The sequence below is a fragment of the Natator depressus genome, chromosome 3 (genome assembly GCF_965152275.1).
Source record: "Natator depressus isolate rNatDep1 chromosome 3, rNatDep2.hap1, whole genome shotgun sequence".
Taxonomy (NCBI): Eukaryota; Metazoa; Chordata; order Testudines; family Cheloniidae; genus Natator; species Natator depressus.
In genome coordinates this window covers 46367070-46392520 of record NC_134236.1, presented here as the reverse complement: position 1 = coordinate 46392520, position 25451 = coordinate 46367070, and the positions used below count along the sequence as shown (strand labels likewise).

General features: G+C 39.7%; 2 protein-coding genes across 4 annotated transcripts in view; one reads left to right on the top strand and one right to left on the bottom strand.

Annotated features, from left to right (window-relative positions):
* Window positions 1-25451, bottom strand: part of MCPH1 (microcephalin 1) — a 235243-nt gene that overhangs the window by 58201 nt on the left and 151591 nt on the right. The gene's annotated exons all lie outside the window — the stretch shown is intronic.
* Window positions 1-25451, top strand: part of ANGPT2 (angiopoietin 2) — a 78190-nt gene that overhangs the window by 6673 nt on the left and 46066 nt on the right. For both annotated transcript variants that reach the window (XM_074947795.1, XM_074947794.1), the window contains exon 2: window positions 18924-19079. In XM_074947795.1, the coding sequence (XP_074803896.1) occupies window positions 18924-19079 (156 nt within the window). The remainder of the gene's footprint in view (window positions 1-18923; window positions 19080-25451) is intronic.

The following is a 25451-nucleotide window of genomic DNA, read 5'->3' as shown; positions in this document are numbered from 1 at the left end:
AGAGTAACAAGCCACATAGCCCCATCAGCTCACTCAAATAGAATCTGAATCAGCACCAAAGCAGTCAGATCAGTCCCTTCTGGCTGGGGGGATGGTGGGGCGGGAATTGAGGGAAAGAGAGAAAACCCTTCACAGGAGGTGCTAATTTGTCAGCATTGCTAATTAAATTATTGTGGTTGGCATTGCTGCTTCGCCCTGGCCTGGCATGCAAGAGCAGCAGAACAATTCCAAAACCATTGGTCTGAGGGAGAGGCAAGAAGACCGACAAAATGGGGAATGGAGTATTACCTTCGTCTTTCCTATGCTTGTGTTAGATGCCTGACAAGGATGCGTGGTGACTAGGGATTCCTGAGTGACTTTGCAATACAAATGCATCAGATGACACCTATAAGTCCCTCATGATAATTAATTAATACCGGAAATAAAAAGTGAATAAAAGCAGCACCAGAGAATTTGACAGAAAATGTCACAAAAAATCTACAAAGTGTAATCATGTCAAATGAAATTTTGCTTTTTAAAAGTCTGTTTTAATCCCTACAAATATCTGCTTTAGCAGTATGGAACCTATACCGTTAAATTTTACAGTAGAATGATTTAAGCTAATGTCCCTTCCTACAAAATTGCTTGTCAACTGGAAAAATTATTGATCAACTTGGCTTTCTTTTTAACAGACTTACCCCACTCTCTGAAGGTATCTCCAGAGTACAAGGGAAAATAATCACATTTGCTCTTTAAGACAGGATGGAATGCTCTGTTTGGTGCATCTCAAGTGCCCTACACTCCAAATAAACCACACAGTGTTCAAGAACACTTCAGATTACAAAATCCAGATCCATATTTTGTATCAAGAGATTCCAAACCTAAATGGTTCTGCAAACACTCTCAGTGTCAGTATTCAAGTTGCCCAAGAAAGCATGTCATATGGCATTAACTCCCTTCTTTAACAGCTTGCTTTCTGCATTTTCACTGCATCACACCATAAACATATTACTGCAAATGCTTTTTGTCTTCATCAGCCTGTATAGCATGGCTAAACCTCAAATTAGGATACTGAAAGATTTGAGTCAAAATGCATCCAGCAACTAGCATGGACAGGAATTAGTCTAGAGTTCTCTGATGGTGAATAGACTCCTCCCCTCCCCCCATATAATTTATAGAATGTTGATTCTAGTATACTACTAAGGAATTATTATGTATTAATTTGGGAAGTCTATGAAGCTACAGGCGCTCTGTCTCTACACTGCTTCCTCCAAAAAGCCTCAAAATGTTTGTTAGCTTATCCCAAGGACTTCCAGCTCTACTGGGGCTATAACGAAGACTCCCTATCCTCAGTCATCTTCCTCTTCCTCAAAGACCTTGACTTTCTCTTACTTGCTCTCTCCTTTACAAGAGGCCTGGAAATGAGATATCCCTTCCCTGGATGGGTGACATTTGAAGAACATCTAAAAGGTGCTGGTGAATCAGCAGTTGGCCCACTTCTTTCCAGACCAATGGACTTCAGAGATTCCTGCTGAAACCAAGCAACGTGCAATATCCTATGACACCATCTGATACTCTAGTGAAAATCATACCTTACAGTTGTAGGTTTCGTATCATGTGCAGCTTGAGTACTGAACAGAATTAGAGATTATAGAGTACCCTTCACTCATATCACCTCAAGTATGTATCGTGGACTTTATACAACAACTGAAATTTTACAATGTCCCGCTGAACAGCAAAGGCAGCCTTATTCATCTTAAATTTTCTAGAGAGGAAAGCCTGTAGAACACATTGCAACAGCTGTGTCTAGTGCAACAGGAATTCTTGAACAGGCATATCTATTTATTTTATTATTATTTATATTTTTAGACTCTGAAAAATCTTATGTTAGCGCACTCATTGTGATAATGAAAACTGACAAGTATACTAAAAAAACCACAAAATGAAACTTTCATGACCTGGATAATTAAATTTGAGCCCAAAGTTAGCATATAAAACATGATGTCTCAATTCTCTTCATTTTCCAATTCAAGTTAAATAGAAGGGGATTGTTTTTAGCAAATGGAATATGAGTTAAGATAATACCAGAATAAAAAATTTTATATGTATATTTTGTAATTTGTAAATTTCTTTGGCTTTTTAGGACTATATGCTAGAACTTTTAGGGGAAGAAAATTTCAATTATTTGGAATAGGAAAAAGTGTTGCTTTTTATAATGAGGATTAGTACCTTCAAATCCCGTGCTTAAAAGATAAACACATCAGCCCAAAACAGAGATGTGAAAGCCATCACTTAAATAATTTCCAGAGTTTTATCTTCCATTACAAGAACCATCCAGGTTAGTGACATCTGTATAATCCATCAGGAATCAGTTGCTTGAGAGAGTTTACTGATATATTGTGCTCAGGCTAAAGAATAATGGAACATATTTCCCACAGATTTTTACTTTCAACAGCAACATTCTGTTAATTGAGATCAATTGTTTGGTAAACAACCATTTTTTCTCCCACTTCATTTCAGTCAAGGACTGGTCAGCTTCTGGACACTTAGTTCAAGTTTGTTCAGTTTTGTAACCAAATACAGTATAAAGCATCCTCTTAAGTGGCACTAATCAGTCAAGTAACAGTAACCCTCTACTTCTTGCTTTTTTAAAATACAAACCAACACAGAATGTGGCACAATTGGCAATATCTGTCCTGGAAGAAGTCAGTGCTAGAATGCCAAGAATGGCACAGATCAAGACTGAGATACATTGGCCTAGCTGTGCAGTACATTTTTACATTTCCCTACATTGTATCAGGGGGTAACCTGTGCAATCAGTCTCAATGTAATGTGCAAGAAAACTCCCCCAGTGCAGCTTCATGGGTTTAAAGAAACAATTCCCTTGTTTGTGTCTGCTTGATCCCTTCAGAAATGTAAGCTAATTAAATACATCTACAAGGCCTTTCCAAAAACAGAGCAAGTCAAACTCAGTAAACACCAGGCTCCCCTCCTTAGACCCAATTTTCACAGCTGGATAAAGCAAAAGGTCACAGAGTTTTAGATGAACAGTCAATTACAATATACCCAAACTTGAGACACATATATCGGAATCGTTTCAGAGTAACAGCCGTGTTAGTCTGTATTCGCAAAAAGAAAAGGAGGACTTGTGGCACCTTAGAGACTAACCAATTTATATGAGCATGAGCTTTCGTGAGCTACAGCTCACTTCATCGGATGCATACTGTGGAAATTGCAGAAGACATTATATACACAGACACCATGAAACAATACCTCCTCCCACCCCACTCTCCTGCTGGTAATAGCTTATCTAAAGTGATCATCAAGTTGGGCCATTTCCAGGACAAATCCAGGTTTTCTCACCCTCCGCCCCCCCACAGACAAACTCACTCTCTTGCTGGTAATAGCCCATCCAAAGTGACCACTCTCTTCACAATGTGTATGATAATCAAGGTAGGCCATTTCCTGCAGAAATCCAGGTTCTCTCACCCCCTCACCCCCCTCCAAAAACCACACACACAAACTCACTCTCCTGCTGGTAATAGCCTATCCAAAGTGACCACTCTCCTTACAACCTGCATGAAAATCAAGGTGGGCCATTTCCAGCACAAATACAGGTTTTCTCACTCCCCCACCCCCATACACACACACAAACTCACTCTCCTGCTGGTAATAGCTCATCCAAAGGGACCACTCTCCCTACAATGTGCATGATAATCAAGGTGGGCCATTTCCAGCACAAATCCAGGTTCTCCCCCCCACACACACACACACAAACTCACTCTCCTGCTGGCAATAGCTCATCCAAACTGACCACTCTCCCCACAATGTGCATGACAATCAAGGTGGGCCACTTCCAGCATAAATCCAAGTTTAACCAGAACGTCTGGGGGGGGGGGGTAGGAAAAAACAAGGGGAAATAGACTACCTTGCATAATGACTTAGCCACTCCCAGTCTCTATTTAAGCCTAAATTAATAGTATCCAATTTGCAAATGAATTCCAATTCAGCAGTTTCTCGCTGGACTCTGGATTTGAAGTTTTTTTGTTGTAAGATAGCGACCTTCATGTCTCTGATTGCGTGACCAGAGAGATTGAAGTGTTCTCCGACTGGTTTATGAATGTTATAATTCTTGACATCTGATTTGTGTCCATTTATTCGTTTACGTAGAGACTGTCCAGTTTGACCAATGTACATGGCAGAGGGGCATTGCTGGCACATGATGGCATATATCACATTGGTGGATGTGCAGGTGAACGAGCCTCTGATAGTGTGGCTGATGTTATTAGGCCCTGTGATGGTGTCCCCTGAATAGATATGTGGGCACAGTTGGCAATGGGCTTTGTTGCAAGGATAGGTTCCTGGGTTAGTGGTTCTGTTATGTGGTTGTTGGTGAGTATTCGCTTCAGGTTGGGGGGTTGTCTGTAGGCAAGGACTGGCCTGTCTCCCAAGATTTGTGAGAGTGTTGGGTCATCCTTCAGGATAGGTTGTAGATCCTTAATAATGCGTTGGAGGGGTTTTAGTTGGGGGCTGAAGGTGACGGCTAGTGGCGTTCTGTTATTTTCTTTGTTAGGCCTGTCCTGTAGTAGGTGACTTCTGGGAACTCTTCTGGCTCTATCAATCTGTTTCTTCACTTCCGCAGGTGGGTATCGGAATGAAAGTGACACAGCTGACTTCAATGGAGCTTGCTTGCATGAGGGCTGACTTTGGCCCATAGTATCTATCCCTGCGTTTGCACTTCTGTTTCACACACCTCCTCAGCCTCTATCCTGTCACCTCAACTTTTATTTTATAATCAGATACAAATAAATACTAAATAAAAGGATATCATCATGACTCTCTCTGGAGCCTTTAACAACCAAGCTTTTTGAAAGATTCTTTACACATAATGAAACATGGTACAAATTCCAAAAGGGCAACATCTAAGGTTAATAAAGAGATACTTAGAAGGGCATGTCAGCCACAACACAATATAAACAATATGGCCTCATTTGAAAGTACTAACCATTGCACATACAAGGATTATGAGAACATTAAACAGCAAAAGATGTAAAAATACTGATTGCCAAACAAGGGGACTGTGCTCCAGCAAGGGTCTTGTTACTAGATTGCTGCATTTTTCTTTTGAAGCTTTTTAAAAAAAATTAATATCCCAGGAAGACAATAGAATAGTACATTAGAGCAGTGAGTCCCAAGCACTGTCATAATGTAGAGCAACTGTTAATGAAAAGAAAGTGAAAAGAAAAGGAGTACTTGTGGCACCTTAGAGACTAACCAATTTATTTGAGCATAAGCTTTCGTGAGCTACAGCTCAGTTCATCGGATGCTCAAATAAATTAGTTAGTCTCTAAGGTGCCACAAGTACTCCTTTTCTTTTTGCAAATACAGACTAACACGGCTGTTACTCTGAAACCCGTTAATAGTGAGGCCATCTCATGAAACACTTCCTTTTTCATCCAGTCAATCACAATCACACAGGCTACCCCACCTTCCTCTAGCACATGAGAGAGCTCTCTTTCTCAGTTCCCCATCCAATCCATTTCCTTTCATATAAAATTAATTCTCCATCCTCCTTTCACTTACAATAATTTTTCCAAATGAATTTCCCCACCAACTTTGCAATCAATTCTCTTTAGCCTCAAGCAAATACAAAAATAACCCCTTCCTTCCACCCGTTTTCAAAATCAGTTCTCAGCCCTTTTCCCTGCAATTCATTACTCCTGAAGACTCTTTGGCCTCCTTCCACATGCAGCCACTTACATGACCTGTTCATGTCCAGTTCCCTTCTAGCGCTTGGACCCCTTTATTTCCTCCTCTAACTCATTCTGGGCCCAGCTTCCCCAGCCCAGCATTCTCCTTCCCCACTTCCCCTGTTATTCAGGACTCCCAACCCAGGCTCATTTCTCCTCAGTCCCTACTACTTAAACTTTCTTATCTCTCCATCCCTTTTCATTTCTCAGTAGATGTGGTAGGAGCTTCCCTTGGCCTGATGCCATTGGCAATGGGTTCCGCTTTATCCAGAGAGTGGCTGCTCTTGGTTCTGGGAAGTGTGGAGGAGGCAGCTTCATTTACAGAGTAGTGGACGATCTGGCTCCTGGCTTTCAGGAGTCCTGGCTGGAGTTGTACACAAGAGGCAACACTATAACATGACTGCCCAGTTTTCTGACCATCAGTGAGCCAGGCAGCGTGGGTGCCTTTTTAACAAAACAAATGAGGAGAACTAACCCCAAAGCACCAGCCTATTGAGGTGGGAAGTCTTTTTAATTAAGATAACATTTATAAATAATTTTCCTCGAGTGTCAATGTTAAACACAGAACTAGGCACTACTCCCATCATTAGCATTTGCAGTGTCGTGTTTTGTTTAAGAGATATTACATGTCACCTATAGGAGGACTTCAATCTTCCACCAGATATTTGTATTTCTTAGTTCTTAGGCAGAATAGCATCCTAGCTGTTCTTCAGGTTGGAATACTTTGAAAGGGAACAATAAAAGGAAAGGAGTAAAAAATACCGTTTGGCAAACAAATGTATTAAGTTGCAAAGTATTCAGCTTGTGTACTTTGTAGCGGGGTGGTCTTATAAAGTCCTTCCCAGCTAAATTTTTCTGAAAGACCTGCCATTGAGTGCAATCTGGTCCACTTAAAGGTCAAACATTTTCTCTTCAGAAGTACTGTTAGGAGCCTCAGGGATGTCATCTCTGACAAGTTTGTTTTAGTACTATCCAGAGAGGTTAACGCCATAAGGGGCAGGGAAATCCTTCCCACCTTTCCTTCTGTTTGGTGGTGAAATTTTAACAGGAGGCTCCCAGGACCCACTCAAAAACATCAATAAGGGAAACAACCTAGAGAGAGTTACTACGGTCTGTAAAGAAAAATCTCTGCAAATAATAACTTTTTAAAAAAAAGTGACACTGGGAGGAACATTACAACACATATTGTTAGCAATAAAATGTAATCCACTAAAAGTGAACATCAGCAAACGACAATGTATGCACTGGTTCAAAATACTACACGTTCAAAACCATGCCTGTCTTCATCCTAAAAAAAGAAGTGGCTGATTTTTCACATGAAGTTTCTTCAGAAAGAGGAGGTTTATTTTACAAAATGTTACTGACTTGGAGTCAAAAGTGTTCCCGGGTTTAAGAAATATTGTGAATGTTTTCAGTGCTCCCTCTCTGTAAGTCTGGAAAATGCCAATAATTCTGCACCTAACAGGTTGACACTAAAAGGTCCACTGAGAACACTCTTGAAATGAGACGCACCCAAATTTTATAACCAACGAGGGACTAATTGTGTTCTCCAGTTTCCTAACTAGTTTGATCTCTGAACTCCAAATCATTCTTTCTTCTGGTGCGGGTGCAAAGTAAGATTACTGCTTCCCTGAAAAGCACTACTATAAAATATTAGAGCAAATTGTGAATGCCTAGCATTTCCACTACGAGCAAATTTTGAAAGGAAGTTTTTACTTTTTACCTCCTAAAATAATTCAGTTATAATAGGTCAGCCCATGTCATGAGACATTTGTAAAACAGGGTGTCTTCTCAAAGGAGAAATTTATGACAGACTTCAGTGGATCTGGGAACTAAAGTACAATAAAAAGGTAAGGAGAGAGCTTAATCCCAAGGAGCTCCACTAACTTCCTAAAAACTTCATGGTATTAGTAAATTTGTTGGACAATACCTGTATGCATACAGATCCCAGAGCATCCCTGGTGATAAGTACTACTAATGAAGCAAGTCACCTATAGTCTATTTGTTCTATCCAGTTCACTGTCCTGCTGAAAACAGACTAAGCAAGTAGCAAAGGATTACTTCACGTCCCGAGTACTGACAATTTATTCAGACTGTATGTTCTTCAGGGCAGGAACACGTCTTTATACCTCTCTGCAAAAGGTCCCCGCTCATTATTGGTGCTGTACAAATATTACTAATACTGACAGTGCAAAGGCTTTAGATACCCCACATCCTCTCCAAAAAAGTTAGAATATTTAATTTGTTATAATGAAAGTCTGGCCTGACATGAATCTTGAATACAAAATTAAGTAACGTGTGGCAAGGTTACTTATATTCTTTGTAAACGAGAAGTCCTAACTCTAAATAGCTTAAAGTGGTTTGGATGAACCCATTCATTATGTTCACACAAGACTTTTTATACACAGTCTAGTGAATAGCAGGAGCACCACTGACTCACTGTCTTCCTGGCTTCATTGCTACTGAACTTCGGCAAAATGCCATTAATGACTCAGACATTTATTTATTTATTTGTCCTTTATTTTTAGACTAATGGGAACTTTATGAATTCCTTCCCTGCCTTCTAAGAGCAAATACCACTTAGCTTTGATCCTGAAAAACAGTGTTTTAGAATAAAAGCTCAGGTAATTTCATCTATTTCTGATTATATAATAGGTTGGGTTTTTTTGCTTTTTACTGATATATTTACACGTTGGGTTTCATACAGAAAGTGATTAAAACTATTACAATGTTTTCTAGCATGCACTTATTTACCGAGAATATTTAAAGAAACCTCAAGCACAGAAATTAAAATAGATGTGAGTCTATTTTCATTTATAGCCCAGATAGTCTAAAATATACATCCACCCCAATATTAAATATCTTCAAGGATATTAAATACCTTCACTCTCTTTTAAATGGCAAACTATGTAGGAAAAAATATGATTTGCATATGTGAGATTACAAATTACAATATTTGGAATTGTGAAGAGCTTTTGGATATCTTGAGATCTGAAAATCCCTCTCTACCTACTGTGTACTCTTGTGCTTTTTTACAATAGTCATTTGGGTCACAATATTTGCAGTTAGCTCAAAATACGTAAGGGAAAATATTCATATCATGCTACAAAATATTTTAGTATTGAGAAGCTCCACATAAACCACTGTGCTTTCAGATGAGACTATTTCTCTTGACATTGTCATTCTTTATATATGCTTATATATGCTTTATATATATGTGAAGACAATGGAGATATTTATATTCATTAGGTTTCATGTCATTAATGGAGATTTGATTTTCATCTTTATCTTAACAGTTTATTTCCCTGAAGGGGACATCAGGCATATAATTTGTTTTTAATGTGCTTATTTACTATTCTAAACACTATCACTTAAACCGTTAGCATTTTATTCTAAAATTGTATTGTGAACATTTTCCAATATATCCCAATGGATGTCCAGATATTATTCATTTATGTTTTTACTTTTACTTTCACTTTTTTTGGGGTGGGGGTGGGGGGGGACAACAGAAAAGAGAGATGAGACAAAGCTTAGCAGGAGGCCTGGTCTGGCACAAATACACTCAGTAGGGCATGTAAAGAACTAACACTGCAGGCTTCTCAAGCATTTCCACATGCATTCTCAAGAGGATTATTTTTCCCTTGTGAAACAGAAGTCTAAAGGGACTTCCTGCCCTAAGCATCAACAGCAACAAACCAGTTTTAAATTGACAACACTGCAAACAATTTTAAACTGACTTTCTTCCAGCCTGAAATCATGTGCTTATTTTATAGTCTATTCATTTTTCTTCAAGTTGCAGAACACTAAATTCCTGTTTCCGTTTTGGCTTTTAGTAAAATGGAATAAGATTTATTTTATTTTTCTAATACTGTTGCAACAAAAACCTCATGTTACATACTTTTAATTGGGAATTTTTATACAAAGAGAACATGATCACAAATAGGCAAATGAAGCTAGCTTTTTTCTTTTTAAACATGAAGATAATACTTTAAAATTTGTTTCCTTAGGTCCAGTAATATAAATGGAACATGAAAGTGCTAGCAATATTTTCAATTTATGCTTCCATTTTAGTTAATAGCTAACATTGTCAGAAAGTGAAAACAAATATGGAGATAAAGAAAACTAGAACGTTTGCAAAATAGAAATCTTAACAGTGTTTAGCCTTCATATTACTGAGAAGTTACAGCCATGCAGAGACAAATGTGAGCAAATTAATGCAGAGTATGGTGAGAACAAATAATATCTTTTTTCATTCTTTCTATATTACAGTATAGATGATCGCTAAATCTGAGTTCAGGAACCCCACTGTCAAAGACTGGCTTAAGATTTCTCAAATTTGATATTTCTGGAAAAAATATTAATGTTTCTGTACCTGTAAGAATGATGGAAGACTTGTATGCTCGTATGTTTAACCAAACTATACTTTTTCCTTCGTATAAAGCCTGAAATATATTTCACTGTTATACATGTTCATTGACATACAGGAAAACAACTTCACCTTAAGCAACACTTAGTGTAGCTTTTAATTTTGAATAAAAACATAAAATGTAATGGTCATAAATATAAAGGGAAGGGTAAACCCCTTTAAAATCCCTCCTGGCCAGAGGAAAAATCCTCTCATCTGTAAAGGGTTAAGAAGCTAAAGGTAACCTCGCTGGCACCTGACCAAAATGACCAATGAGGAGACAAGATACTTTCAAAAGCTGGGAGGAGGGAGAGAAACAAAGGGTCTGTGAGTCTGTTGGTATGCTGCTTTGCCGGGGATAGAACAGGAATGGAGTCTTAGAACTTTTAGTAAGTAATCTAGCTAGGTATGCGTTAGATTATGATTTCTTTAAATGGCTGAGAAAAGAACTGTGCTGAATAGAATGACTATTTCTGTCTGTGTGTCTTTTTTGTAACTTAAGGTTTTGCCTAGAGGGATTCTCTATGTTTTGAATCTAATTACCCTGTAAGGTACCTACCATCCTGATTTTACAGGGGTGATTCCTTTATTCCTATTTACTTCTATTTCTATTAAAAGTCTTCTTGTAAGAAAACTGAATGCTTTTTCATTGTTCTCAGATCCAAGGGTTTGGGTCTGTGGTCACCTATGCAAATTGGTGAGGATTTTTACCAAACCTTTCCCAGGAAGTGGGGTGCAAGGGTTGGGAGGATTTTGGGGGGAAAGACGTGTCCAAACTACGTTTCCCAGTAAACCCAGTTAGAGTTTGGTGGTGGCAGTGGTTATTCCAAGGACAAAAGATAAAATTAATTTGTACCTTGGGGAAGTTTTAACCTAAGCTGGTAAAAGTAAGCTTAGGAGGTTTTCATGCAGGTCCCCACATCTGTACCCTAGAGTTCAGAGTGGGGGAGGAACCTTGACAGTAATATTTAATCTCTTAGCTTTAAATTAAAAAAACATAGTCATTTAAATGACGTAGATTTCAGAGACTTGTATTTTAAGTCTATACACACTATGATCTCCAGCCTGAGCAAGAATGCATCTGTGGGTTAGCACTCCCAGGAGTTCCACCAGGGCCACCTGAACTAATTCCCACTGCCACATCTGTACATTTGGGGGAAGTGCTTTAAAAGGTGCTCCAGGTTGTGGGACAGATGCTACCTCATGTGATTCAGTCAGCCAGTGAGAAACTGAATGGGGCCATACAGCAGACACTCTGAAACAGGCAAGAAAGTGAGGCCAAGGCCCAATTGTGCTAGAGGTATAGTTTATTTTTTGTAAGTGACTACAGTGACTCTTTCAATCTCTCTCATTTTGTCCAATAAAATCTAGAGAATTAGAAACAGGAAACTTAGACAACGTAGTGAATGCAATATAGAGAAACAAAGCAATTATACATATTTTCCTAACTAAATATTATACAGACCTTGTTTTATTTTAGTTTTTCCCCCTCAGATTTTTTCTAAATCAATTTAGGAGATTAATTGCACGGAATAATTGCTATGTTCCATAATGTATGCAGTGTTGTTGTAGCCATGTTGGTCTCAGGACATTATTGAGACAAGGTGGTTGAGGAAATATCTTTTACTCGACCAACTTCTGTTGGTGAAAGAGACACCAACCTTACCTCCATGGATGTCACCTACCTATACACCAACATCACTCAATGATGGCATCGCTGTCTGCCTCAAATATTTACCAGATAATGGACAACTCTGAGATATCTACCTCAATCAAATGGTCAAACTCATCCATTTCATCCTCACACATAACAATTTTACATTCAAGAACAAAACACTTTGGACAAAGTATGAGGACAGCCATGAATAGTAGGATGGTTACCCAGTATGCCAACCTCTTCATGGGCCACCTTGAAGAAGAATTTCTGGTGGAATGCACCATGAAACCAATGATATACTTGAGCTACATTGATGATATTTCATTCTCTTGAGGGATAACCTGAACTCCCTCACAGGATTTCCACCACAACTTCAATAACCCTACCACCCATCCATCAAACTCTCTGTAGAACACGCCCATACTAACATCCACTTCTTGGGCACCACAATCAGCTTCAACAATGGAACCCTAGAGACAACTATATACAAAAAACCCATGGATCTATCTTCACAGATCCACTGACCATGCCAAACACCAAGAAATCCGTTAACTACAGCCAGGAACTCAGGTACGACAGGAAGTCCAGGATATATACCTTAACACACTTACCACCACTTTCACGAAATAAGGACACTGCAGAGAAACAGATTGCATCATGAATCAGGCCATCCCAAATACCCTAGAAGAACCTGCTTCAATACAAAAATAAAGCCCCCTCTGAGCACACACCTCTAGTTGTCACCTACCAGCCCACTTTGGGATATGGGGTATCAAACAATTACAACCCATACACATGGGGAACACATCCTGAAAGAAATTGTTCCTGAACACCATCTTCTGGCCTTCACACACACCAACCTCCTCATCAGAAGTATATTCCCCACAGATCAGGACACACTAACTCAAAGCAGTACTGACCCTACCATAAAATATGCAAATCCTGTATACATATTTCCACTGCTACTATGATCAACACTCCCCACAACACACCTTTCACAGTCCATGCATCCTACACATGCCTATCACAACATGTGCTGTACCTCATCCAGTGCACTAACTGCCTCAACAACAACTATGTGGATGAAACCAGACAATCACTAAGCTCTTGAATGAACTCACACAGAAAAACAATAAATGACAAAAACAAATATACCTGTGGGTGAACACTTTTCACAAAGCAATCATTCTATATCTGACCTCTCAATCCTCGTTCTCAAAGGAAACCTGCACAACACCCTCAAAAGACAAGCCTTGAGCTTTAATTCATAACTTTGCTAGATTCTATACCTTTAGGTCTTCTTACAACAGTCTATAACCCACTTAATTCATCCCCAGCTTTTCCTCCCTCTTCCCCATCTATGACTAGAGAGCTGTTAATGGGCCACTTTACCATGAATGGTCCCTTGAAATATGTTCAACTGTTTATACTAAACAATCTGTTCCAATTTGTATTTAGTTGTGACACTCTGAGTATGTTTCGCAGACCTGAAGAAGAGCTCTTTGTAAGTTTGAATATTAACTCACTCGTGTTCCATAATGCCAAATAATGTTTAGTATTTTACAAAAGTTTAAAATACATAATTTGCAGAGCACACTGCTGAATATAATCAAAGTCTGAGGACAACTACGGCCAAGTCTACACTACAGATCTATATTGGTATAGCTACGTCACTCACGGGTATGAAAAATCCAAACCCCTGAGCAACAGTTATACCTATCTAACCCTCTATGTAGACAGCACTATGTTGATGGGAGAGCTCTTTGGGAAGGTGGATTAACTATGCCAAGGGGAGACACTCTCCTGTTGGCAGAATAGTGTCTTCACTAACATGCGACAGCTGCGCTAATGTAGCACTATATGCAAAGACAACCACTATAGCTATTTCTGGGGGAAGGGATTAATAGGAATGCTGAAAAACAGGATTAACATAAAAAGAGGGTCAGAAATGGCCTTCTCAAACTCTTGCCTCCTCTGCTGAAAATATGGAGATTTGCTATGTCTCCTACTTTCATGTCTCACCATATTTCTCAGTGTTTGTCAGAGAAAAGAACAAGAGGGGAGAGAGCAGGGCTTTAAACAAACTATAAGAAAATGATCAACTGACATTGCAGGTCTCTTGACCACAGGGAGAGGATGACTTTGTGAGGACACCTCCTCTTACTGCTACCCTCACAATGTACCGCTAAGTGTTAAGCCAAGTCTACACTTAAAATTTTTGCTGGTATAGTAGTTAGAGGAGGGATTTTTAAAAAAACAAAAACAAAACAATATTTCTATAATGGCAGAGGCCCTATACTAGATGCAGTTATACCACCCAAAAAGTGTTTTTGATGGTATAGTTTATTTCATTTGGGGATCCAGGATAAGCTATATTAAGAGAGTTTGCTGGTATAGCTATCCTGGCAAACCTACTGTGCTACAGACTATTCCTAAGTCCATTCTGTTAGGTGTCCAATTGTCACCTTATGGGAATGAAACTGTTTCTAGTTTCTCGGAAAACCTCTGCTATGCTCAAAAAATTCTCCTCTCTAGATCCCTCCAACAAACTGAGGTAAGCGGCTTAGGAGCCTTTTCTTGTTTTTTTCCCCTCACATCTCTCTTCTCTAAGTTTACTCCTCAGATATTTCTTCACAAGTGACTGGGCAGTTCAGGCTTTCCTCCTCTGCCATCTAATCAAAGTACCAAGCTTAATGAATTCTTCTGCTCTATTTTTCTCTTAGGAGGGTGAGTACAGTACACTTCTCCTTTCTTTAGCAATGGATTGTCCATTTTCCTTCTATCTGTTGGGTGTGCACTTTCCCAGAGGGCTGAAATCTCTCAGTGACCTACTTGCTACAGCTTTCTCTTCTTAACTGCATCTCCTTTATTGCAGAACCTGGGAGATCTCTTTGGGAGCCTGAATGGTTGTTTTAGTGCTGATGACCCAACCTCAGATAGCCTCATATTCTATTGGTGGCTAAGGCTATGTCTACACTACAGACCTTACAGCAGTATAGCTATATCGCTACAGCTGTACTGCTGTAAGGTCTCACCGGTAGCCACTGTTTGCTGGCAGGAGACAGCTCTCCTGCCAGAATAATTAAACCACCCCAATCAGCAGCATTAGCTATGTCAGCAGGAGAGCCTCTCCACACCAGCACTTTTGTCGGTGAAACTTTTTTCACACCTCTGACGGACAAAAGTGGTAGCGTAGACAAAGTCTATATTGAGGATTTCACGGAAATTGTGCACCATTTCACAAATAGAAATGCAGATCCAACAAGGTTAACAATGGTAGAGGCACTAGTGTAGTTCAGCTGCAGGCATTTTTACCATTGTTGCTAGTACCAGAGGAGCTGTGCCAGTGCTAAAGTATCTGTGAGAGATTTCCCTAAAATCCTCAGTGTAGTCCGAGATTATAATCACACTGCATGCACAGTAGTATCAGAATGCTATAAGGAAATAAGCAAGCAGTTAATAGCAATTGCTGTGAGTTCTCTTCTCTCCTCCCATCTCATCCTGCTGAGAGGTAATTTGTATTAGATTTGTGTTTTCTGGACTGAAAACTAAATAAAAGATGATGCTCATTTCAATAGCAGATATCAGTTACTTCAACCAATTTGTTAGCATCATGCTTTAATCATAGTTACCAGAATAACTATTTCCACCTACTATTATTTTCACTCCCTCCTTAGAGATGCTAACATCTTAAAACTAGATGTTAAAATACAGATGTTGTTAACTGTGTTATAAATTAGATTAATACTCATAATTAATAATGTTATATTAATAAAAATGAGTTTAATTTAAATTCACTAATTATATTCTGATGATACTTTACATCCACCCACAATAAATAAGCTAATCTGTTTCCCTTTTGTTTTAGTTTTTAGTCAGTTTCATCATCAAGGCCTTCTACTATGGCAAGGCTTCATTAGTTGGGTTACAAGGGTGGGTTAGGGACTCATGGTTCATGGCACATATCTCTCATTGTCTGGGGCATAAATGTGGCTGTTAGCAGGATGAGCCTACTTAGTACTCATGTACTATATGCTTATTCGTGCCATTCATGGGGGTTGACACTTGGCAAAGTAGGGATTTTAATGTGTGTATTAATAAAAGAATTATTGCTGCCAAGAACACGAATGTTTAGTTTGTTTAGATAAACCATTTAGCATTCAAGAAGACAAAACCAAAATCTCATTTATAATTTTAAATGGATAAAGTACAAAATAAAATGTCTCCAGAAAAGCACAAATCATTTGTTAGTCTATTAGCAAAGTTGTTCTGTAAGATGAACACAAACTAAACAATATGGATCACAAAGATTCTTCATTTAACTAAGAATTGGCAAGTCAATTCTTTCTGCAAGTGATTAATAATATACTCAAACCAACAGCTGAAAGATAATTTTCTATTAACAGATACATGTTTTTCTTTCCCTCACCAATTTCAAGCTTGCTGTTTGTTAAAAAAATCTTGGCTATAATAGTGATGATTTAGAATGTGTTCCAATATTGATCTGCCCTCGTTCTTTTGGCAACTTAAGTTAAACATTTCTGTCAAATTTTATAATTTAATATGATTTGAAGTAATAAGGGATGACAGTCCAGATTTTACATCTAAATAAAGTGCTTTATATGTGTGTCTAAAAATGTTTTATCATCGTTATACTATGAAATAAACTAATTTTTAAAGTATTTTTTTTAACTCTTTCTGAAAGCTTTGGGATCAAAACCTGTGTTAAAAGGGTTACTTTTCTGTGAATTCACTCAGGGTTACTTTCTTTAATTAGGTGTCATTAACATGTATTAAACATATTTTTTTACACAAAAATTTCATCCAGTACTAACTTCCATGACAAAAAAACCTTGGAGAATATCACTGCATGGTGCAGTTAGAATATTGTCATATTGTGCCTTCTTTCAAATTCTATCAGAAATCTACCTCCTTTCCCCGATCCTTCAAAACAGAACCTTTGAAGTCTATTTATTATGTGGTTCTGTGAGCTGTGCTTCTTTTTAAGGCTGAACTGAATTTTGCATTTTAAAAACAGGAATGTAACCACTTTACTATGCAGGACAAATACTGTGTATTCTCTCCAAAATTACAGCACTTTCAAGTACACAGATTTTCTGGGAATTTACAGGTAAATCAGTTTCTGAATTAAAACAAATATTAAAAAAAACAGGTAATTTAAAAAATTTTGCAGCTGGAGTTTGAATATTTCCCCCCCAAAAAATCTTAATGTAATAACGAAGATGCAGAATTCCCATAAAGTTAAAACTCACTAAAGTCTCATGTATTGACTATGGTTAAAGACTTTTTCTCTTCAAGCAGCAGTAAAAAGAGAAAAGGGGGTTTGTGCGCTATATTTAACCCCATAAAGATGTTGGGTTTTGAGAGAGATGCTTTATTCTAATTCCAAAGCACTGGGAAAACACCTGGCCCTTCAGCAAACAGGGGTTTCTTTCTTTTATTCTTAGTTCTTCTGAAAGGCCTCGATGCTTTATAAGCCTGTAGAGCTTCAGAAATTCTGAAATGTAATTCGGAGATGCCAGCTTCCTTTTCTTTCTTTAACAGGTTTCATCATAGAGACCAAAACCTCTCAGATCCTCAAAGAGAAAGTTTTTATTTATTTTACTCATATGAGCTCTAAAATCCTGAGATTTTGAAAGAATACCTTTTTTAAAAAAAACTCCCATAGTACTGAAATCCATAAAATGATTTTAAAGAGTCCATTTTGACCCTTCGTCTCAGACTCTATGGATTTGGTTTTGTGAATGGTTTTGAATAAAACAAGATATAGGCACAGCCTGGCAGCTTCAGACTAAAGAATGAACCTTTCAAAATGTGTTGGATTCTAAAAGGAATCTCATTGATTCCTTTGTGTGACAAATATAGTTGTAATTTTAACCCAGCAATTGTAAACTTCCAATGTTAAGATGAACCAGGGACTGGACCAAAGAAAAATGTCTTAATATTTCATATTCCTGGAATTTGGTATCCCAGGTCTTCTTTTAAATGCAGACATTCACCCTTGAAATTCACTTGAATACCATAGGGTTTGAACACCTCCCTCCTCCCCAGCTATGCATGTTGCCTTAAATAATAGTTCATTAATAGCTTACATTATCAGAGTTCCAAAGTCTTTTCTTTACATCCAAATCATTGGATATTTAAAAATTCAACAAATTCTTGGTCAAAGAATTTTATTTTTGCATTCCTAGACGTGTGGTGTTTATAGTAACCAAAATGGCTCACCCTAGGTTTCATCTGTTTGAAAGGTTCTTGAATAATATATACGCACACACATACATATTATATATAGATATATATGATATATATATATATATAAAATCAGACTTCTTCTCTGATCTTTAATCATGCAGCTAAAAAATGCTCTTCAAAATATTTCTGAAGTCTTGATACACGAAGGTGACTAAACTCTTAGGTATTTGTCTTCTAAAATTTTCCATAACTACTAACGCTAGTGCAGCAGCTCTAGTGGTAACAATGGTGGGAGTGCTAGTATAGACAAGGTTCAAAATGGCTGCCAGCATTTTAACCTCGGTTATTTAGAGTCCATTTTGACCCTTCATCTCAGACTCTATGGATTTGGTTTTGTGAATGGTTTTGAATAAAACAAGATATAGGCACAGCCTGGCAGCTTCAGACTAAAGAATGAACCTTTCAAAATGTGTTGGATTCTAAAAGGAATCTCATTGATTCCTTAGGGTGACAAATATAGTTGTAATATAGCAGCTCACCGCTGCTGTTCTGAGCATTTGAGGGGGGAGGGATAGCTCAGTGGTTTGAGCATTGGCCTGCTAAACCCAGGGTTGTGAGTTCAATCCTTGAGGGGGCCATTTAGGGATCTGGGGCAAAAATTGGGGATTGGTCCTGCTTTGAGCAGGGGGTTGGACTAGATGACCTCCTGAGGTCTCTTCCAATCCTGATATTCTATGATTCTATTTCTAAACCTGCCCAGAATAGTTCTACATAATAGTGATTAACTCTGGTGGCCACAAGATCTTTAACTCGGCATGCACTCCTGCTGTTGCTCCCTCTGGTGGAGCTAATCTGCATGTTGACTGTATTCTTAAACAAAAATGTAAAGAAAGCAATTATCTTTCTTTTCCTCTTGTAGCTTGAGAATTATATCCAAGACAATATGAAGAAAGAAATGGTAGAGATCCAGCAAAATGCAGTGCAGAATCAGACTGCAGTAATGATTGAAATAGGCACAAACCTACTGAATCAAACAGCTGAACAGACCCGCAAATTGACAGATGTTGAAGCTCAAGTAAGTAATACATTTCAGATTTTCATTGACTTTAGTGGGCTTTGGAGCAACCCATACAAGGGATTGTCATAACAGGGAAATTTTAAAATGTTAGCTGCATATTTCTTTAATAAATAATACACTTAAAACCTCCAAGATCTGCCCCAGCCTAAACTGAATAATCATACGATCTGCTGTAACCCATACTACTTCCCCTTCCTGATTATTCACGTCCAATTTGTCAAGTCACAGCTAACTTGGAGTTTTATTTTCTTTGGGACAGGGACCATGCTTCTGATCTGCTAAATGACTTTCTAGGCTTCAGAGTACTGTAAAAATAAAAATGATTCTTATTTCTGCTCTTTATTTTATTTTTTCCTAATCAATAAGTGTCCTCCATGATAGCTTATTCTCTCCTTGTGGACACTGTTGTGATATCATAATGAATCTAGGATAATCACAGTCATTTCCACCATAAGACACTAATGTCATAAGTACGTTTTTATGATTTCACTGTGGGATGAACCACAAGAAGATTAGATGAGTGGAAGAAAGGCTGAAGAATTAGAGGAAGCTACTAGAAAAAGTAAAGGGCAATTTTTTTTCTAGTTGACTTCAGTGTGAAGTCCCAATTCAAGTGTGGGTCTTTAAAAGAAACTGAAGTTCCCATACTAAAAGTGGAAAAACTTTACAGAATTCCAGCACTGGTTTAAGGCTCAAGACAATTGCATCCACAAGTATGGTCACTACTGAATAACCACATACCTTCTTTTATCTTATTGCTGTAGTTAAAAAAACAAACAAAAAAAACAATTTAACAATTATTACCACACAATAAGTGACGCACAGTTTTCAAAATGAATGAATTTAAAGGTGTATCATTAATTATTGCTCTAATTGAAAAGTCTGCTAGCAGACAAATCATCAAAAACTGATTTTTTCTAAATGCCTCAGCAAACAAACAGTTCTAAATTGTAGAGTAAGGGTATGTCTACACTACGAAATTAGGTCGATTTTATAGAAGTCGATCTTTAGAAAGCGATTTTATACAGTCGATTGTGTATGTCCCCACTAAGCACATTAAGTCGTCAGAGTGCGTCCTCACTACCATGGCTAGCATTGACTCACGGAGTGTTGCACTGTGGGAAGCTATCCCTCAGTTCCCCCAGTCTCCTCTGCCCATTGGAATTCTGGGTTAAGCTCCCAATGCCTGATGGGGCAAAAACATTGTTGCGGGTGGTGTTGGGTACATGTCGTCAGTCTCCCCTCCCGCCGTCCCTCCCTCCATGAAAGCAATGGCAGACAATCATTTGGCACCTTTTTTCCTGGGTTACACGTGTAGACGCCATAGCACGGCAAGCATGGAGCCCGCTCAGCTCACCGCTGCTGTTCTGAGCATTGTAAACACCTCGTGCATTATACTGCAGTGTGTGCGGAACCTGGCTAAGAGACGGCAGCATGAGGACATGTGAGGAGGTCATGGACACAGACATTCCTGAAAGCACGGGACATGGCAATTGAGACATCATGGCTGCAGTAAGGCTGGTTGATACAGTGGAACACCGATTCTGGGCCTGGCAAACAAGCACAGACTGGTGGGACCGCATAGTCTTGCGGGTATGGGATGATTCCCAGTGGCTGTGAAAATTTCGCATGCGTAAGACCACTTTCCTGGAACTCTGTGAATTGCTTTCCCTGGCCCTGAAGCACAGGAATACCAAGATGAGAGCTGCCCTGACAGTTGAGAAGCGAGTGGCGATAGCCCTGTAGAAGCTTGCAACGCCTGACTGCTACCGGTCTATCGGGAATCAATTTGGAGTGGGCAAATCTACTGTGGGGACTGCTGTGATTCAAGTAGCCAATGCAATCACTGACGTTCTGCTATCAAGGTTAGTGACTCTGGGAAATGTGCAGGTCATAGTGGATGGGTTTCCCTAACTGAGGTGGGACAATAGACGGAACGCATATCCCTATCTTGGCACCGGACCACCTTGTCAACCAGTACATAAACTACAAGGGGTACTTCTCAATGGTGCTGCAAGCACTAGTGGATCACAAGGGACGTTTTCACCGACATCAACGTGGGATGGCTGGGAAAGGTGCATGACACTCGCATCTTTAGGAACTCCGTGCTGTTTGAGCAGCTGCAAGAAGAGACTTACTTCCCAAACCAGAAAATTATCATTGGGGATGTTGAAGTGCCAATAGTTATCCTTGGAGACCCAGCCTACCCCTTGTTCCCATGGCTCATGAAGCCATACACAGGCAGCCTGGACAGTAGTAAGGAGCAGTTCAACTATAGGCTGAGCAAGTGCAGAATGATGGTAAAATGTGCCTTTGGACGTTTAAAAGCTCTCTGGTGCTGTTTGCTGACTAGGTTAGACCTCAGTGCAACCAATATTCCCATTGTTATTACTGCTCGCTGTGTGCTTCATAATATCTGTGAGAATAAGGGGGAGATGTTTATGGAGGGGTGGGAGATTGAGGCAAATCGCCTGGCTGCCAATTTTGAACAGCCAGACACCAGGGTGATTAGAAGAACACAGGTAGGCGCGCTGCGCATCAAAGAGGCTTTGAAAACCAGTTTCATGACTGGCCAGGCTTCGGTTTGACAGTTGTATGTTTGTTTCTCCTTGATGCAAACCCACCCCCTTTGTTGATTTTAATTTCCTGTAAACCACCACCCTCCCCCCTTCGATCACAGCTGGCAATGGAAATAAAGTCACTATTGTTTTGAAACCTTGCATTCTTTCTTTATTAATTAAAAAAAGGGAGATAACTGATAAGGTAGCCCGGGTGGGGTGGGGGAGAGGGAAGGACAAGAACACATTGCTTATTGTAGCCACATTACAAATCAAAACTGTTTGAATGACAGCCTTCTGTTGCTTGGGCCATCCTCTGGAGTGGAGTGGCTGGGTGCCCGGAGCCTCCCCTCTTCCCTCCCTCCCCCACCCGCCCGCGTTCTTGGTGAGGTGAGGAGGATATGGAACTTGGGGAGGAGGGCAGGCGGTTGTACAGTGGATGCAGTGGCGGTCTGTGCTCTTGTTGGCTTTCCTGCAGCTCCACCAGATGCCTGAGCATATCCGTTTGCTCCCCCATTAGCCTCAGCATTGCATCCTGCCTCTTCTCATCATGCTCACTTAATGCTTTCCTGGACTCTGCTACTGAATGCCTCCATGCGTTCAGCTGTGCCCTATCAGTGTGGGAGGACTGTATGAGCTCGGAAAACATGTAATTGCAAGTGCATTTTTTTTTGCCTTCTGATCTGTGATAACCTCAGGGACGGAGATGATAGTGGGAGCATAGAAACATTTGCAGCTGCAGGCGGATATAAAGGGAGAGTAAAATTTAAGATGATACATTTCTGAGAATAAAAGGGAGACTCTTTCACAGTGAATCAAGCAATTCACAGCAGACAGCACATGTGCTTTAGGTACAAGGTCTCATTTTGCCTTTTATATTGAGCACCTGCTGGTATGGTGACACATCACACACGGCTGGGCAACAGAATTCAATTTCCAGGCAGCCATGGTAAGCCAAAGGGTACACGGGTTTGGATTCTAACGCCTCTGTAACATGTGGGAATGTTTTCAAACTGCAGCGTCCTCCTTTCCCATAGCAAGCAATGCTGGTTGGGTTTGCCATTTAAAAGGAGGGGCTGTGGTTTTCAGGATGTGCAGCACACACCTCCCCCCACCCTTCTGCGTGGATATTTGGGATGATCCCTTCACCTCTCCCCCTGCCGCGTGGCTATGGGATGATCCCTTTTAGCCAAGTGCAAACAGCCCAGCATGAAAAGGGGTCCTTTTACTGTTCCCTTACAAAAATTTCCCTATTTCAACCAGGTGACCATGAATGATATCACTCTCCTGAGGCTAACACAGAAAGATAAAGACCGAATCTTGCTTGAATGCCACCAAAACCCAGGACCATTCGCTGCCACACTTTGTGCTGCAGTGATTCCAGACTACTTGCTACTGGCTTAGCGTGATAAAGTGTCCTACCATGGAGGATGAAATAAGGCAGCCCTCCCCAGAAACCTTCAGCAAAGGCTTTCAGAGTACCTCCAGGAGAGCTTCATGGAGATGTCCCTGGAGGATTCCCGCTCCATCCCCAGACACGTTAACAGAATTTTCCAGTTGCTGTACTGGCTGTGAATGCATCCCAATTCTTCAGGGCAAATCAAACATTAAACACAATTGCTTTTAAACCCTGTACTGTAGTTACAAATGTACACTCACCAGAGTTGCCTTCTCCGCCTTCAGGGTCGGGGAGCCCGCCTTGGGAGGGTATTGGCTTCAGGGTGATGAAAAGGTCCTGGCTGCCGGGGAGAACGGATTCACCACTTGCCTGCTGTACATTCTCCTCCTCCTTCTCCTCTTCTTCATCCACAAAATCCTTCTCCCGGTTGTGAGAGACTCCCCCCTTGCAGGTGTCCACGGACAGTGGTGGGGTAGTTGTAGGGTCCCCCCCCCTAGAATGCCATGCAGCTGATCATAGAATTGGCATGTATGGGGCTCTGACCCAGAGCGACCGTTTGTCTCCTTTGTCTTTTGGTAGGCTTGCCTGAGCTTCTTGACTTTCATGCAGCACTGCTGTGTCCCTGTTGTAACCTCTGTCCATCACGCCCTGTGCGATTTTGGCATATATATTAGCATTTCTTCTTTTTGATCGGAATTCAGCCTGCACAGATTCTTCTCCCATACAGCAATCAGATCCAGTGTCTCCCGTTCGCTCCATGCTGGAGCTCATTTGCAATTCTGGGGGGACTGCATGGTCACCTGTGCTGCTGAGCTTGCCACACCCACCAAACAGGAAATAAGTATTTGTGGCACCTTAGAGACTAACCAATTTATTTGAGCATAAGCTTTCGTGAGCTAGAGCTCACTTAGTACTCCTTTTCTTTTTGCGAATACAGACTAACACGGCTGCTACTCTGAAACCAAACAGGAAATGAAATTCAAAAGTTCCCAGGGCTTTTCCTGTGTACCTGGGCTAGTGCATCAGAGCTGAAAGTGCTGTCCAGAGCGGTCACATTAGAGCACTCTGGGATAGCTCCCGGAGGCCAATAATGTCGATTTGCATCCGCACTACCCCAAATTCGACCCAGCAAGGTCGATTTTAGCACTACTCCCCCTGCCGGGGAGAAATACAGAAGTCAATTTTAAGAGCCCTTTAGGTCGACGGAACAGGGTTGCTTGTGTAGACGCATTCATTATAATATCGACCTAATGTGGCTAAATTCGACCTAACCCTGTAGTGTAGACCAGGGCTAAGATATATAAGGATAAATCCTGGATTGAAGTAAAATGGCATTGTGTATTTTGTAACTTCTTTTAACATGGTAAGCAAATTCAGATATGTATTTCTATAGAATATATTTAAAATATTGAGCATTTGTTATGCTTCATATGTTCAAAGTACTGTACAAATATTAACTAATAAATATTCACAGCACATACTGCTATTTATAGATATTATCTGGTTACTTGGAAGAGGTAATTTGTCACCTACAATATATATTTGTTTGAGTCTGTATGGTAAACTGATGGCTCCATTCAGAAACAAGTTAAATACATCTTTATGGCTTTATCACTAAGAACCACCATTTTTCAAGGATCCCCATGTTTTTTCACTTGCTGAGAAAATATTTGTATTCACTCACAGTAAAGTCTTCACAGAAATTACCCAGCTAGGAAAAAGACTGTCACTACAATTTTCTTTCTCTCTCTCTGAAATTACTGTTGAGTAGGTTAAAAGCTTAATTAATAACAGATGGAGATTAACCAAACAATTGCTCTCTCAAGGACACTCATTCTTTGGCAATAATTCTCAATTACACTTAAGTGTGAAATCATGTCCTGAATGACTGTTTAACATGAAGGATGTGAGTAATCAATTCTTCCTGTCAACTAAAGCCAAATTCTGATGAACTAAAAAAAGCTATTCTAAAACAGAAAACTGACATTGTCTAGAGAACACACAAGAATGTAACGTAACAAAACAAAACCGATCTTCCACGCCACATCACAATACTATTGTTTTTTCAGTAGTAGATGTATTACTGAATAAAAAGGAACTTAGATAAGGAAATAATTTACTAAAACTGAAACCATGGAATGAGTCTCTTAAAAATTTGGTCACATGGTAAACAGTTCAATCCAAATTATGTTTTTCACTTCTAGACACCCGTGACTTTCTGGTCCCATTGAAGTCAAAGGCAATATTCCCAACGACTTCAGCATGGCCAGGATTTCACCCAGTCATATTAAAAGAAAATGCTTTATATATTCACATCAGAATGGGAAGAATCTTACATAGGAAATTATTCTTAAAGAGCAAATACAATAAATACTCCTGAGGGAATTCTGCGCCAAAAAATTTAAAAATCTG